We start from the raw sequence: 16,494 nt of genomic DNA on the forward strand, positions 1-16,494 counted from the left end.
GCAGTTATGCAAGTTAGTTCCCACCCATCACTGAAATAAACCACTTAAGGGATTGGTTCTGTTTATTTTGAAGTTCTACTTCCTATTCTTAAATTCTTTTTAATTGATCATATGCACTTTAAAATCCCTTAAATATGTCACTTTCAGAGACTAGAAAATCTGGATGCTTGTTAAGATTGCTTCTGTCCCAGATACAGTACAAATTAAAGAAAACTAAGCTATCTTAAATGTGTGACAGATAAAATTAGTGAGAAGTTAAATGCCCTGCATTCTCTTTGTTACATAAATACTTTTTTTAATTGAAATTAAAAATGGAGTTTCATATACAAGGTGATTAACGACGCATATTCTGTAGATAAAATAATGCCTCGAACAGCATGAATTTTAACTGTTTCTAGTTATACCAACTGTGACAAAGTGCAAATCAAAGCTGAACGCCACTGCTTGGTGGCTGCATTCCAGCCAGTGACGTTTCCGCTGCAGCAACGCGATGCGCAGCTCAGCGCGGTGCTCACCTGCAGCGGCCTCCTCATTACACGGGATTCCTGAGGAATTTCATCTTTAAATAATATAATTACACCAGTTCCCCTGCAAAAACAGCAAGTTCAGAAGACACCGGAGATAGAGGGGCAGAAAAGAGATGTTTTCAAGCAGCCAACATACCCGTGCTGCCCACCTGCAGGTGACTGAGCTCTCATCCACAGCCCAGGAAGCTGCTGCTCTCCATAGGGAGCTAGGACAGTGAGGTGGCTCTGTTGAGCACATGGGGCATGAGAAGAGCTTGGCATTTGGAAGGCAATTTCCATCTATTTCCACCTGCCAAAGTGGAACAAATAATTGGCCCTGCTCTTATAGCACCTATAGCACTAGACTTAACTCATACATTTCCCTTGCAGTTACACATATCCTAGAGGACAGCTCAAAATAACTTTGTTGTAGGTGTAAGATGCAATACAGTGAGAAAAGAAGATACTTCCACTGATGAAGTAAACACTTCTTCCCCTGAAATCTTTTTACTAGACCTTATCCTTATCCTGACACCTCTTAGCAAGCATGAAATACTCCTATGAAAATGCAGAAGCCTCATGAGCTGGGCTGCTTTTAGCAAAAGACAATTTTAAAAAAGTTAAAAAACAAACAAGCGCTTGTTTATATACACTAGTGAGATGAAGAAAGCTGGCAGCTGCCTAACTCTGGTTAGCACTAAAAGTTAAACAAACCTTATTTGCATAGGCAGAGGATTTGTCAGCATGCCCAAAGTTAAGGCTTAGGCAAACAATACCGTTTTACTTGTTCTGGCACAGCTGGCTTCAGCCAAAATGAAAAAAAGAAAGTGGACAAAGAAAGTGATGTTCCACCTATTTGCTTTTTCAAAGTGCAGACGCCTCACTTCAAGAACTGTACATAAGTCAACATATTTACTGAAAATCCTGAGACGGCATCACAGCTAATCCTGAGACAGTTACTAGGTATTACAGATTAATCTCTGGCTTTGTTATCATAGTTCCATGTCAAATTAGGGTGACTCAGGCAGTTAGAAACACCGGGAAGGGGCACAGAGCCCAGAATACAAGCAACAGATCTACTAAAGCAAGTGCACCAACATCGTGGCTATACCCGGACCCAACACTCTGCAAGCTTTACTCCTTCTTATTACCAAATAAACTGCTTGACCTGAAAGGTATTTGTTCTTTTTTTCTGAGGAAGCTTTCTATTATTTCCCAGAAAATACTACAACTGGGCAACTGGGTTTGGATTCTCTGAGCACTGCATAACCTTAAGTGTATAAAATTTCTCCTCAGATAGTAACCTTTAATGCAGTACTAGATGCATTAGGAACAGAATACTGTATTTATACTATCATATTTTATGCCATAATCTGTCTGAGACTCTTAATAATGACTAATAAAGGTCTCAAGAGGAGGTGGTGTTTAAGTTGGGGATACTATCCCATTCTCCCCCCTGCCTTATTTATTATTTCAAGGTCCCCCGTTTGGGGCCTCCAAGATGAATACTGGTTGCTTTATCTTAGCCAGTCTGTGGTAGGATAATTCGGGTACCTGCACTTGGCTAATCTCAACAAACTGGATTTATCAGATAGCCAGTGCCTCTCTTAGTGATGGATAATGACTCACCTAAGCCAGACGCACATGGCAATAGGGAAAGCCACAAGCCCCCAGTGCCTTTTCTGCTGCTGTTCATGCTGTTGACTCACCCAGAAGTGCATGGAAGCAGACAGAGCTGCCCAACCACTGTATCTGTTTCTACTGCTTCAAGATATCTTGGCAGGAAAGCAAATGCCAGGCTCATTTCTTGCAAGCTCTTCTGTCAGCGTATTTACAAGGTTCCGATTCCCTCTCTGCATTTGTTCAACTTGCATACCAAGCTACTGGCAAAGCAGTGAGATGGGAACGCTCCAGGTTTCATTTTCAGATACTACCTCCCCCCTTTACAAGTACAGATATATTGACCCCCCCAAAGGAGTCAGGACCCAAGGCAATTCAACTGGCTGTATTCAACACAAATAAGTCACAAAGTGGTCCACAATACCATCAACATTTTATCTGCTGTTTTAATACAGAGTAAAAGAAGAGCTGGAATTAGCTGTTCAACATGAAAACTCCACAGAGGGAAGAGAGACTGAACCTAGGAGATTTCCAGTTATTGCTGCTGTATGAATCAAGGACAATATATGAGGGGAAAACTTTTACAGTGTCTCCAGGCAGAAGCAGATCTTAACACTGTTACTCCCTCCCACTGTCCCTGACATCGGAGCAAAGACCACAGTGCAGCCACGCGGGCTCCACCTCGCTTCGAAACGAAATTTCCAACACGAGCTCCTCGCTGCGCCGTGAACAAAGCCTCTCCCTGCCACAGGGCACGTGGATCACCACGTCATTCCGAGCACAAGCTCTGTCTCGCAGTCCTAACACGACTAGGACGTGCCCAAGGGGTGCCCCAAAGAGCGGCGGCGCGGGAGGCACTGCCATCGCATAGTGACAAGCAGCAGCCTGCAAATAGCTCACCTTGAAGAGCTGAACTGTGGAGCTGGCATTGAGACCACTGCTCCAGAGCTACTGCTGACCTTCAGGAGGCCTGCAGCAAGCCTCTGCATAGAGGATCAAGTTTAGTTCTGAGGAGTTGCCCCTTCTTTCCTGGGTTTTATGATGTTGCTAGCTCTGCCTCTTCTAAGCACTGTAAGGAACCAAGAAAAATGGGTGACCAAGAGAAGTGTGAATAGGAAGCACTGGTAAATTGTTTGTTTGTTTTGTTTTTTAAGAAGAGTAAGGCTTTCTAACATATAAGGATTTGAAAAATTGACGGTATTTTAAGTAAAATCTTTTTTTTTAATCTGCTTTTGCCAGTGAAGAAATTTCTATTCACACGTGTTAGCACTAGAGAGATATTTGCACTTTTCCACGTAGCCAGAAGAGCGCAGTTGATGCTTTAGCGTCCCCATAACCTAAGCCTACCCCAGCTGTGCTTGAAGGAGAATGGGAAGAGTATCTAAAGGATTCCTTGATTCCTCCCAAGTCACGCATCACCTCTGCGCTCTCCTGAGCAGCGCTGAGCATCTCTCCCAGGCCCTCGCCAGGAGGGGGACGCAGACCTGTTTGGCCAAGAACAGCCAACTGCCATTACCAAGCAACAGGAGCCTCTCGCCTCTCCTCTAGTCCAAAGAGTCCAGTTCAGAGATAAAGGTTCAATTTTCTCGACCAATGTTTTCAGAAACCAAAGGCACCAGTGTTAATGCCTTGCTGTGCAAACAAAATACTGTTCTGATTTGTGTACTAAACACAAAACAGAAAAAAGAGCACAAAACTAAAATGTCTGCTCAACAGTATCTACATGTAACTACCAGACTAAAATTTGTTTTTAAATCCACATAAATTCTTTTTCAAATGTAAAAGCTTTTACAAAACCATACACAACCACATTCAATACTCAAATTACAAAGTGACGTTTCAAGTCAGAAAGGCCTAACAGGCTTCCGTGTCAGACAAGGCTTCAGTGTCAGATAAGACATTTGTAAGGCTGCCAAATATTTATAGCTAGTTAAAAACAAAAACAGCTCTGCACCCCAGAAACAAAAAAAGACAACACATCATCTAAGCTGGAAGGTGACAGACACCTTGCTGGGACTCACCGGATTCCTTTAACCCATTCAGTGAATTTATAAGTTCCTTTTCCACTCCCCCAAATATGCAAGCCTCATTGACTCAAGCTAGCAAGAGGAATCTCTCTTATAGAAAGAAAACATAGTAGGCGAAATACTAGCCAGATATTTACTTACACAAACTATGTTTTAACCTTAGCAGTCTTTATTCCCACCTATAAAATGGGAAAAAAAATAATCACAACTTGCATACATGGTATAATATAACAAGGCCCAAATGATTTTTCCCCCTTTTTGAAGTGTCTCATCAACAGGGAAAAAGACATTAAATGTGCTAGTCTCCCACTGAAATCTATGAAGAGATGATTCTGCTGATGAGGCAAAAGGAAACAGCGAACCCAGCTGCCAAACCAGGGAGAAGGTGGAGCCCTAGGAACTAGAAAACACATGAAGCAGCTTTCCATAATCTTTTAAAAATGTCCCAAGCAGCCTTTTTGGATATAAGTATTACAACCTGACATCTGGGTTGCATGATACTGAAAAGGCAGGGTGACACTTGAGCCTCGTTCTGTCACTTGAAGTTTATGGATATCGTTATCTCCAAATCTCAGTGTAGGTATCCATCAGTGACAATCCCCCAAGGAGCTGCTACAGGGCCTGATTTTGATGGACAGGAACAGTATAACACCTTCTTCAAACCTTACAGCTAGAGGTTCCCACCTTAAAACCCATTTTGGTTACACTTAGTCTCTGCTGCAGGCGAGATGTGTGAACAGGGAGGCAGGGCAAGCCGTGTCCCTCCCAGATATTCGCTCTGTGTCAGGGCTTTTGAAACACATCTTCATCTGGACGGTTCTTCTTCACTGCTGTTTGTTCCATGTTACAAATCCATTACCAGTCTATGCTTTGAATACCTCAAGAGCACAGGTCATCCACAGGAGTTACAGCAGGACTCTCTTTCCAGGAGAAAGTACTGTCCTGAAGTGGAAAACCTTCCATAGCTGGATGCAAGCCACGCTTTTGCTGCAGAAAAATCACTAACATTGACTTTGCATCTATCATTTGTTTGTGTGCATGAAAAGGAACAGGAGACCCTGATGCCAAGAAGCTGCACACAAAAACAGTTATTTGCTGCTTAGTGATCTTAGCTCATCTAGGGGAGAGATACACTGTCTCTGGGCATAATTGATCAAGATTTGACTTAGAGATTGTCCTGGACCAAGAAATGCCAAGGACTAGGATATACTGGGAATTACATGCCTGAAAACCATTTCACAAGGAACACTAACCTCCTGTCCAATCTCCCTTATCTTCATGAAAAACACCTTTAACTTAGGTCTGTCCTCACAAGTTTGTACTAGGGCCTGACTCATAAAATGCATCTGCACTGATGCCAACAGGAGCCAAATCACAAGGAAGCCCTTTCTCCAAGCAGATTTTGCATGTCATCTGTCCCACCGTTACCTCCAAAGTCCATTTGTTACAGAACCAGACTATAACCACACTTTAACACCATCACCACACACAGAAAAAAAGAACATAAGCCACATAAGAACACCACAGCTGGTAAGAGAATTTATGGAATATGAGAGAAATGAGTAATTCAGTAATAGATGGTTGAATCAGATATTCAGTTTGTCTCCAGTTCTGCAGCCATCTGTGCAGCATATATCCCTATTTTGTTCCTGTTATACTTCATTAACCACACGCACTCACAATACCAAGTCTAAAAGTGACTGTAACACTTGTTTAACCTGAGAAAGGAAACACGAGCCTCAGCTGACCGAGAAGAAATGAAACTTCTCCCATCAAACGTAATGGTTTCAGTTTGGCTGCAAAGGGCTCACAACCCAACAGCTAAATACCACAACACGAGACAATCCTTCTCCCATTCACCCTGACCTCGTCTCGAGTGGAGCAGTGGTCCCACCCAGACATGCTGGGCTCAAGCTCAGGGAGGAGAAGCACGCTCAGAAACAACAGCTTCAGGACTGGCTCACTCCAGGACACAGCTAGTTCTGATGCAAGACTAACTTTGGGGGGAAAACAGCTGTTTGACTAACTTTACCAATATGAAATCCAATGCAAAGTCTACAGCTTCTACTACCCCTGAACTATCTAGAAATATCAGGAAACAGTGTTGCAGTCCTAGGTACTTTAAAAATTAACAAACTCTATTCTGGGAAATATGTAGGTTTTACTTTTCTTTTTCATCTCAAATCAGTTCACAATTTGTCCATACTGCTTGATGTGCCACGTCAGCTTGACCAACTCATCCCTTCTTCTGGCCTTAACCTGATGATGAAGCACCCTATAATACTTCCAACCCCACTGGGGTTTACTGTGGTAAATACAAGTCTGATCACTTACTTGCAGGTGGTACCTTCCCCTAATTCTTGCCTTTTCGGATTATGCAGTTTTAGAAGAAAAAAAATCACACCTGGAAATGTGCTTGAATTGTATAAATATTATGAAAGCCTGAAAGAAATTCCACAAAAATAATTAAAGGACTATTAAGACTAGTAAGGCAGCTGTACTGCTACCAGTTTCGAACAGACTTTGACAGCTTACAAGTTAAAAGATCAATCCTTTAATAGAAAAGGCTTTAGAGATACCAGAGCAACCGCTATAGTTATTAGAAATACATAAGAAAACAGAAAAAAAGCAATCTATAATTACAGAGGATTAAATAACATTCAGTGCATCACAACAAGAAGTAACTGGACAATAAAAGGGCCTCAGTACAGCGAGCAGAGACCACAATCTGCTTATAAGGCTTGTGTTCATCGTGAGCATCACCTCAAGATTTTTTTATCTCTACACGTATTTCTGAAACAAACAGTGACTTTCCAAGATGTGCATTTTTAAGCCTTTTTAAATCCAAAGTGTTCAGATTATTTTGAACTTCACCACCAAAATCAGAGCGTGTACCTAAGTGGACTTTATTTGGGTGTTAATTTCCTTCCAAAAGTGGCAAATGTTTCATAGCACTGCATTATTTACGTTATTTATGTAGACTACCTGAAGTCTGGAGACTTCTGCAGTTGTAAAAACTGAAATTTCCCACCCCTACCTGCTAATTCCTACTCAAGTAGCCCTTCCCAAGGTGCAAACATTTGCACCTATGTTCCCCGAGAAGTAGCCTGGCCTGCTAGGGCAATAAGCAAGCTGTGGGAAGCAGAGCTTAGGAAGTCTGCACGAGCACGTTAGATCACAGGACAATTGCACATGTGCAGAGAGGCAACAGAAACACTAGTGTGTGCAGAAGAGCATCGTGAGATGAGCTGGTGGCAACACGATCGCTCATACACGCAGGCTGCGCACGGCTGTGGTACCTCCGCTGCGCGAAGCGCTGACCTTTGAAGAGAGCGTGGCTTTAAGTCAACCTATAACCTTCTCAGATGCCCCCAGACTGCACAGATTTGGCCTTCCCAGAATGACACCAGTCTGCTTGCAAAAACCCATGGCAGCATGACAATAACAGATGAATTCACGTGTTCTGAAGAGCTAGAGCCACACTGCTAGCAGAGCAGCAGCAGTAAATCCACTGAAATTGCCAGAGCCAACTGAGGCAGACGTAGGTTAAGCTTGTTTTCTTGTTCCACCACATATGGGATAAGATGCTGAAGATAAAAAAATTCAAATGGATCCTTCAAAGTTACTAAATGGTGATACAACTGCCTGCAAAGCTTGTAACTGGGGAGAAGACAGCACTGGAGACCAGGCAACTCTAAAAATCAAAAGGAGCACGGGCAGGTGAAAGACTACAGCAGTTGCCACATCTCCTTCTGCAAACAGCCTTCGGTGAACTTCATGAGCTTAATCCTATAATTCAAATGACAGAAGTTTAAGAGGCTAAAGATTCATATTCTTTTGATTCATGATTTGGGGTGTTACTACTTGACAAAAGGAAATTTTAATTCCAGCAATTAAAGAGTTTTTACAGTAAGTTAATTGGGCAATATGGCCTAATTCCATGTGTATGTGTGTGCTTTTTTTTTTTTTCCACTCAAATGATTGCTCATGCAATCTTACTTTCCTCCCAATATGCATTTTGCTAATTACATGCTCACAGAGTCTTGCTTAGCACACACAAAGGTAACAGTAAGTCACAGACATCCCTACAAATTATAACACCTCAGTTTATTAAGATTTTTTCCCCTCATTTTAGCCATGGATGCTGACCAATCCCAATAAAAACAAGCAGGCCGAACTGTTTGATCTATCATAATACCAAAACAGGGAGCCAACCTGTGTTTGCCTGCTATTACAGTAAGAAAAAAAATAACATGTTTTAGTCCAAGAAGTTGGAGGAGAAAAAGAGTTTAAGGAGGAAGTTACTAGATGGAAAATGAAGCTGAGGAACCAAAAACAGAGAAGTCATAAGGTTCAATTAAATTTTCTTAAAGCTACATTAGCTGAGAAGTCAAAAAACAAACCCATCAGTTAAAAGGGCTTATAAATTAAGTGACTGCAACCGTTTAATCTTGTCCTGTAAAACCTCAGTGGCACTGGATTAAATCAGTGCTGTACATTGAGCACAAACTCAGATTTAAGGTCACGTGCCTGTTGATCAACAAGGGGAAGCTCTCTGCCCATTCACAGAACAACTTCAGAAAGTCCTTTCATATCTCCAGATAACACAAGATTGAAAAGCTTGTGAGGAGCAACTGCTCTGACTTTCACTCATCCAAATGAAGATGCTACTCTCTAAGCTCCTTATCACTCAGCTCTGCAGGTCCACTGCTCTCACTGCTGCAAATCACACTTCAGTACCTATAAAAACAAAAGATTCTCATTTATAAGAGCAAGAGTAAAGAACACTGTTAATATGGTTTTGTATTCTGCATTTCATTTTGCTATTACTCCTTTTTGGAGATGAACACTTGCTACAAGTATTAATACCCCAAATGTTATTTCTATACATGCAACTCTACCTCCTTAAGTAAGCAAAATAAGTCAAAAAAAAGGGCTAAACTCCCACCTGGACTTGAAATTAGGAAAAGCAGAGCAAACCTGTGTAGGCCAAGCAGTCATAAGCTTTGACTCTGGCCCAACAGATTCCTTTCTTCGCGCTTAAAAAGGGAGCATAGTAAGAAGTTGCACTGCGTACCAAAGCCTCTCTTAACATAAAATAAAAATACCGATAAAAATACTAATCTTTTTCCTCCCTTAAGTTGCATGGTCAGGTGGTTTAACAAAAATTGAAGACATCCATGTGGCCTAGCAAATGCAGTAATAAAATACAAGTTAACTAAGAATAAGAGAGTATGTATTTTCCTCTGCCTTAATAGTCTGTACCCAGAGGGAATCAATAACAACTCAGTAGTACTTATTAGGAGCCAAAGAAAGAGTATTAAAATATTTTTTTAAAACATATTCAAGCCTGATGAGCTCAAAGGCAGTAACTGTCCCCAGGCAGAAGGTGACTTGAACAACACTGTTTTCAAACTGAGGCTGAAGATAGATCTTGCTTTTAGATCTTGCAAAGGAAATACTTAGATATCAAATCACCATTTATTCGTCTATCGTGTTAACCACCTCTCCTCTCATTGGCACAGTCTGGAGATGCAGATCAATGTCAACTTCTCCTCCTGCTTTTTAAGAGTTACCTACAGAAAACCAGAGGCAGGATTTTTCTGTAAAACTTCTTATTGCGGCATAAGTACCAGAACGAGAGTAGCTAGTTGCTGACAGTTGGAAATTACGTATAATACTTCAGCTTAGGAAACATGCAGAACAGATATCTTTCCCTGGATACAGAGACATTCTCCAGTAAACAGCAGGTGAGTCTGTGCAGTATGACAAGAAAAGCACGACGAGAAATGCTGATTATATTGGACTGCCGTGTTCCTTCATTCTCTACTGTAAACTTAACATACACTGTTTTATTCCTGAATTCTTAATTTAGGTAAAGTTTACTGAGAAAGGCACTTCTAACATTAAAATAACCAGAAAGAAAAAAAAATAAAAAGGAGATATAGTTTAAAAAAATCAGATATTGAATAAAATTAAGTTACTTTGAAAGATTATAAATGTTTATAATCTTTCACAAGTTTGTAATCTGTGAAAGATTTATAATCTTTTACAAAGCTTTACAAGAAAATAAATCTGGGTTCTGGGTACCTGCCTGAGTACACAGCTATAAGCTTTTGTGTTCCAACTGGTGCACCCAGAAGAGAGATGCTCTTTCTGCTTAACCCTTTCTTGAAGCAGGGGTGGAAGCTTTAGCCCCACTGCTGCCCGTGCAGGTGGCTACAAGGCAAACAGCTCCAGGGCCCAACGACAACGGGCAGGCAGGCCTGGCAGACAACCCTACAGGACACATTCTCCATGGCAGCAAATACACTGTTCCAGAAGGACGACTCCAGCTCGGGACCCAGGGCTCAGCTGAGCGCTGGGCTGCTGCAACCAATTCTACTAGGGCAGCCCGTCAATTCCCCCCTCACAGGCGGGTATTTAGCTCCCCTCCCTCATCTTGAGCGTGCCGTAACACAAGCAGGTCCGGACAGCAGGGCGGCTCGCGGAGGGCACGGACATACCCAGCCTTTCCCTGGTGAGAGCTCCCGTGGATTCTGGCCAGTGCCCGGGAAGGCAGCAACAAAGCCGGCAAGGGCCACGAGGAGATGAGACAAGGACAAAATGAATGGGGGGCAGCACCAGGCGCCTCGCCGGAGGGGAAGGGGGAAGGAGAAACCCATCACGCCTCCCTCCTCGCCTCCCCTGAGCCCAGGGATGGCCGCTTTTCAGCAACTTTCAAATAATCGCTGCTGTTACCCCCAGGAACTTAAATTATCCCACTCCTCGCCCACCGGCTTTTCTGTGGGAAGGGATCCCTGCCACCAAGCTGGACAGAAACTGAGAGAGGGATTAGTTTACATGGTGAATGTCATCTTAAAGACACTGCTGCTGAGCCTGACCTGCATGGAATTGTCCCCACCCAAACAATGGCAGCAGAGGTGGGAATTCTGCTTAAACACAAAACACACTTCCAAAGGGAAAAAAAAAAACCCAGGGACACGGATTGCAGGAGTATATTCAAGTGACAATATCACAGTGCATTAATAGAAGCAAGGGAGAAGCAATCTCAGGAAGAGGAAAGGCAGTTTTACGCGTATTTATATGCAAAACTGTGTATTAATATATATTGCATTTTTATTTTAGTGAATGCTAATGCGACTTCAATCCCAGCCTGGTTTCAGAGCACCCTCTTCCCCCCTCCCCCTCCCTTTCATATTAGAGAAACTTAAACAAAAAATGAAAAAAGGCAAGATTGGGGATTTCCTCCCTTTCCAATCGCGACTATCGCGAGTGTTATAGAAATGATGTATTAAAAAAAAAGGGGGGGGGGGAGGAAACGGGGCGATCCGCGGCGCTGCGTGGGCCGGGGCGGCCCCACGCGCGGCAGCGGCGGCTCCGCCTCGGGCGGAAGGGCCTCGGCGGGGGGCACAAAAGGCGGCCGGCACCTTTGTGCAGCGCCGCGCGGCCGCGGCAGCACCCGGAGCCCCGCGGCGGGGGCACCGCGGGGGGCGGATGGGCGCGTCCCGCCGCCTGCGGGCCCGGCCCGCGCGGGCCCGGCCGCGGGGAGCGCGGAGGGGGCCGGCCCGGGGCGAGGGGGCGCGGCCGGGCCCGGCGCCGCCGCGGCCCCCCCCGCCGGCCGCGCCCGCGTGACGGAGGAGAAAAGCCCCGCGGGCCGCCGCTCCCGGGCCCAGCCCGGCGCCTCCCGCGGCGGCGGCGGCGGCGGAGGAGGAGGAGGGAGGAGGAGGCCGGGCCCGCGGCGCCCGCGCCTACCTCGACGTCGCGGCCCTTGTTCTTGAAGCTCTTGATGCGGTGGTTCTCGAGGCCGGCGGCGGCGTTCTCGGCCATGGCGGCGGCGGCGGCTCCGGCTCCTGCGAGGCGGCTCCGGCGGCGGCGGCTCCGGCTGGCGCGAGGGGCGGGGGAGCGGGACGCGCCGTGACGAGCGCCAGGGGGAGGGCGGGAGGGAGGGGGGGAGCGCGGCGCGCGCGCCGTTGCTGAGTGACGGCGCGCGTGACGCGGCGCGAGCGACAGGCCGGCTCGGCCAATCAGCGCGCGGCACTCCCGCCGCCCGGCACCGCCCCGCGCCCCCCGTGCTGCGAGGGGCGCCGGGGAACTGCGCTGCCCGGCATGCAACGCGGCTCCGCCGAGGCTCCCCGCGTGCTGGGCCAGCGCGGGGCATTCTGGGGATTGTAGTCTCCCTGCCGTGGCGGTGCGGGCGGGAGCGCACCCTGCAGGGCGGGAGGAGCGGCCGCCGCGGCCCGGCCTGGGAATTGCCCAAATCCTGGGAATTGCCGCAGTTCCCCGGTGCGTCACGCAGCAGTGGCCGTAGGGCTGTGGATGCACTGCAAGCAGAGCCAGGGCTTCCCGGTAGTCTGGGCACAATCCATGTGCAATATGCCACTCTCTATGTATATGTATATGGCTGTATTGCTGTATGGTTGAGCACAATCCCGTGAAGTTGCACTCAGGCAGTTCTAGACACTGGTAACCACTGAGCACACATCTTCTGGAAAGCAAAGCGTGCCTGCTTTGGAAGAAAAGCATCCAGGGAAACGGAAATCTATAATTAATAAAGCCCTATATGCCCCTGTGAGAAGAATCAGGCAGATTTAGATGCTGCGATCTAAGATGCTGCCAGGTGCCAGCCCCACCTGGCTGGTAGACGTTGCAGAGGGACAAATGGGACACGGGCCGTCTCCTGAGCCCCGCTGCGTACAGCCACGAGCTGCTGAAGCTGAGACTGGAGGGTGAGGGAGGTGCAGGTGTCTTCTGCTGGGGATCGTGGTGCGATGGGGTTGTCTTAACCCACTGCCACGGCTGCAGACCAGGGTCCAAAGCCAGAGTCCATATAACTGCGTAACTTCTAGCTACAGGAAGGTACAAGGAATGCTGTTGAAGCCTTTAAGTCAACGTAAATCATCCCTCAGTCTCACCCATTGCCTGTCCCTTCCAAACAGGATGCCCAAACGTGTCTGACGTCCATCATAGTTCTCACAGGCACGGCAGAGTGGGAGGAACTGCTTCTGTACAAAACGTGCTGGTGCTCATGTGGTCTCCTGCGTCCAGCACACAGGTAACTTTTGGGTCTTGCTTTCCCTGCGTTTGAGCGCGACCAGGGTGCTCAAGGCGCTCATATCCCCACGCTGCTTTTAGCTCTGTGGCAGCTGGCCGAACTGGGTCTCATCAGGGGTTGCTCTCTGACGAAAAAGGATGTCTCCTGTGGGAATGAGTAACACATAAGCTCAACTAAGGCAAAATCACCTGTAGACAAAGCCTTTGCTGCTCAATTTACCTTTGTAACGTGTCACTTCGTCAGGACTACTGCTGCATGTTATTTCCATTAGCAGTAGAGAAAGGCTGCTTTGTGTCCCTGAAGTCAAGATTTATCTTCATAGCAAACGACTCACATTCTTACCTCATGGTAACTAGGGCTTAGTAATGAACATGACGTAAGTCCTGGTAAAGATGAGCTTTGTTGGAGGCTGCCCTCGGATACCGTTGGTGCTGGAAGGTGGGCTCCCTCGAGGAGAGACAGAGGAGAAAGCTGGGGAAAGCTGTTGCATAGAAGGAAACACATCCAGGCCAGGAAATTGCTAGTCGGAAAGAGGTTGGGAGCCGGGAAGGTGTTGGGGGAAGCATCATATTTATTCCTGGTCTTAAACTTTTCCTGTGGCATCCATTTGTTGGTGACTGTGGGTGATCCAAATTAGATGGTCTGGCTTGGCATGGTCCCGTCATCTTTGCAAACCAGGGAGAGAAGCATTCAGGGAGAAGGTAGTTTTCCTGCTAGCGTTTGCAGAAGCTGTGTGATGTTTTTAGGGAAGGGGGAACTGTAAAGCCTCTGGCCATTCACAGCAACTGTGTTCCATCTGAGACACGTTGCCCTCTCCTTGTCCTCCCTTTGGCCAGGAGGAGGGTGAGGGGAAGCTCTTCCTGGGTGAGAACTTCGCTTCCCGCACTACGATTCCCAGAAGGAACCCGCAGCGTGAGTACAAACCAGCCTCTCCTGATTCCTGCTGCCACGGATGAGCAGGGGCTGCTCTGTGAGGGCCAGCGAGCCGGGTCTGGCCCAGCTCCGCTCCAGGCTGCAGCAGAGCAGAGGGGTCACGGAGATCCATGCCAGGCTCCGGCCGTCTCTCCAATGCCCCTTCCACACACACGGCCTGGGCTCGCGTCAGCTCCGCACAGCCCAGTGCCACAGACGGCCGGCGGCTCCTGCCGCAGACCAGGCAGGGCCTGCGGAGAGGGCAAAGGGATTCTGTGTAGAGGAACGTCCCTGAGGGCCTGGAGCCACTGCCTGCAGCACGGCTCGCTTAATTTATGTTTCCGAGTGCATGACTGACACAACCGGGAGGTTTTTTTTGTTAGGGATGTTGGGAATACAGCTAGTGGAAACAGCATGTGGACACGTATGTGGAGCAGGGGCGGCTGTGGGGAGCGTCACAGCGGCGGTGCAGGACGGTCTGTGACGCTGTGGGGCAGCCCTGAGCCCCCTGCGCTCCGCTCTGGCCTGCAGGAGTCACGGGCGCAGCTGGGGTCACCCGTCTCGAGGGCCGGAACACAGCCCACATGGCAACAGGAAAGTGTCATCAGCCGCAGTGCAGGCAGCCCCTCTCCGTCGTATTTCTTCTTCCTGGAGACAGAGGAGGCCAATCTGCCCCGCTGGAAAGATGAACATGCCCCAAAACCAGGGGTTTGGCTGCCTCACTAATGCCACTAATGGTATCCTTGTCCATGGGCATCTGTATGGCCCTGGAGCACGGCGGAGTGGCATTTCCTCGGATTCATGCAATTTTAGCCTGAGGATATTCTGAATCCATAATAAATGAGCTATGTTAAGGTCTCGTGTTAATGTCCTAGGCTGGGCAAGGGAGCTGGTGGTTTTGGTGTTACACCGTAGCTGGTCTAGGAGTTGGTTAGCCAGCACATTACCATACGAACCACCGTGCCCAATAACAGATTCGGGCATGTGTTAGCAAGATGCTGCTTTTCCTGGGCACAGTAACTGAGAAGAGAAAGACTTCAGTCTGCAGAAAATAAGCAAGTTTCAGCGTAAGCATGTCCAGTGGGATCTCGGTGACAGCAAGGTATTTCACATATACAATTAGGGGTTACCTAGTGCCTTTGCTGGGATTTTGATCTGATTTTACCGACTCAAATTCAGGACTTCCCTTTTAATCCAGGGCAGTTTTGTGCTAATAACTGCTACGGACAAGGTGAAGATTTCCTACCGCTCAGGAGGCTCCAGGTCCCCCCTGCTGCCCTCGGTCCCAGCAGCACAAGGTGCGTGTCCATGTCGTGGACACCCCTCTGTCCCCCCTCGATACCGCCCGGGTTGCAGTATCCGAAGATTTCCTTCAGCATTTCCTTCTGTGTCTCATGATTCCAATATTCCAACAACTTCTGTTCTACAAAACAAGTTGTAGTTTCTGCTGCAGAGTAAGGTAAAAAATATACATACATACATACATAAACACTCACACGCGTGTGTATATATATATATGTATATATTTACATGTATATAAAATAGCCTGCTTTGCTACAGAGATAAGAATGTCACAGATGTGGAGCTATTTCAGTGTGGAACAAGAGGCGTTTCCCTTTCAGTGCCTTAATGGAAGTGTAATCATGATTCCGGTGTCAGCACGTAGCCAGTACAGCTGGCTGTTGCCACTGTATCCTGCTCATTTGAGGAGCCGTTCCACACATTCAGGAATTACACATTCGGTATCCCAGTGTCAGAGACAACACGTAATATTTTCGTTGTTGTCTCCATAGCTTCAGACTGTGAAAAGTCAGCAAAGCAAGTCCCCAGGCTTACATAGTGCAGTATTTTTGTGGTTTTCACATGATTATTGGCAGAAACAGTGACTTAATTTTAAACCTCCTGCGATCTGATTTCAAGATCTATTTGGCTCTTCAGTCCCCATGGCAATAGCCTCTTAAATCCTGAAAATAACCACATGTGCAGCTATTTTGACTGAGCAGCCCAGACTATACACACGCAGAAGGCGCAGCATATGGGCACATGCTTGCAGGGAGAGGCTTTCGTCCCCGCCGGGCAAGTAAATAGCTATTTTCTGAGCACACGGAGGGATCTGCTCTGCCTGGTCACATCTGTCGAGCGAGGGAGCGCTGTTTTTACGGGGCGCTTTTTGAAGCGGGCCGGCGTTCATCCATCCTCCTGAATGGCTTCCTGATGACAGCTGAGGGTGGCTTTGTGCGCCGCGAGGCGCTCCTGAGGCGGTCACGGGAAGGGAAGAGGCAGAGAATGGATGTGGGGCTCGTGGTGTGCGTTAGGCATCGCCCCTTCGGATGGGAGCAGTCAGGCAAAACGGGGAGCCTTGCGAGATGCTTCG

The 16,494-nt window shown here is 47.1% G+C and overlaps 1 protein-coding gene across 1 annotated transcript in view; it reads right to left on the reverse strand.

Moving 5' to 3' along the window:
* KPNA3 (karyopherin subunit alpha 3) overlaps nucleotides 1–12,068 on the reverse strand; it is a 47,950-nt gene extending 35,882 nt beyond the window's left edge. The window contains exon 1 of the mRNA XM_088522259.1: nucleotides 11,909–12,068. Coding sequence (XP_088378385.1) covers nucleotides 11,909–11,983 — 75 coding nt within the window. The 5' untranslated portion in view covers nucleotides 11,984–12,068. The remainder of the gene's footprint in view (nucleotides 1–11,908) is intronic.
* Between the last annotated feature and the right edge of the window lie 4,426 nt (nucleotides 12,069–16,494).

The sequence above is a fragment of the Tinamus guttatus genome, unplaced genomic scaffold (genome assembly GCF_059628265.1).
Source record: "Tinamus guttatus ecotype Peru unplaced genomic scaffold, ASM5962826v1 Tinamus_guttatus_pri_ptg000150l, whole genome shotgun sequence".
Taxonomy (NCBI): domain Eukaryota; kingdom Metazoa; phylum Chordata; class Aves; order Tinamiformes; family Tinamidae; genus Tinamus; species Tinamus guttatus.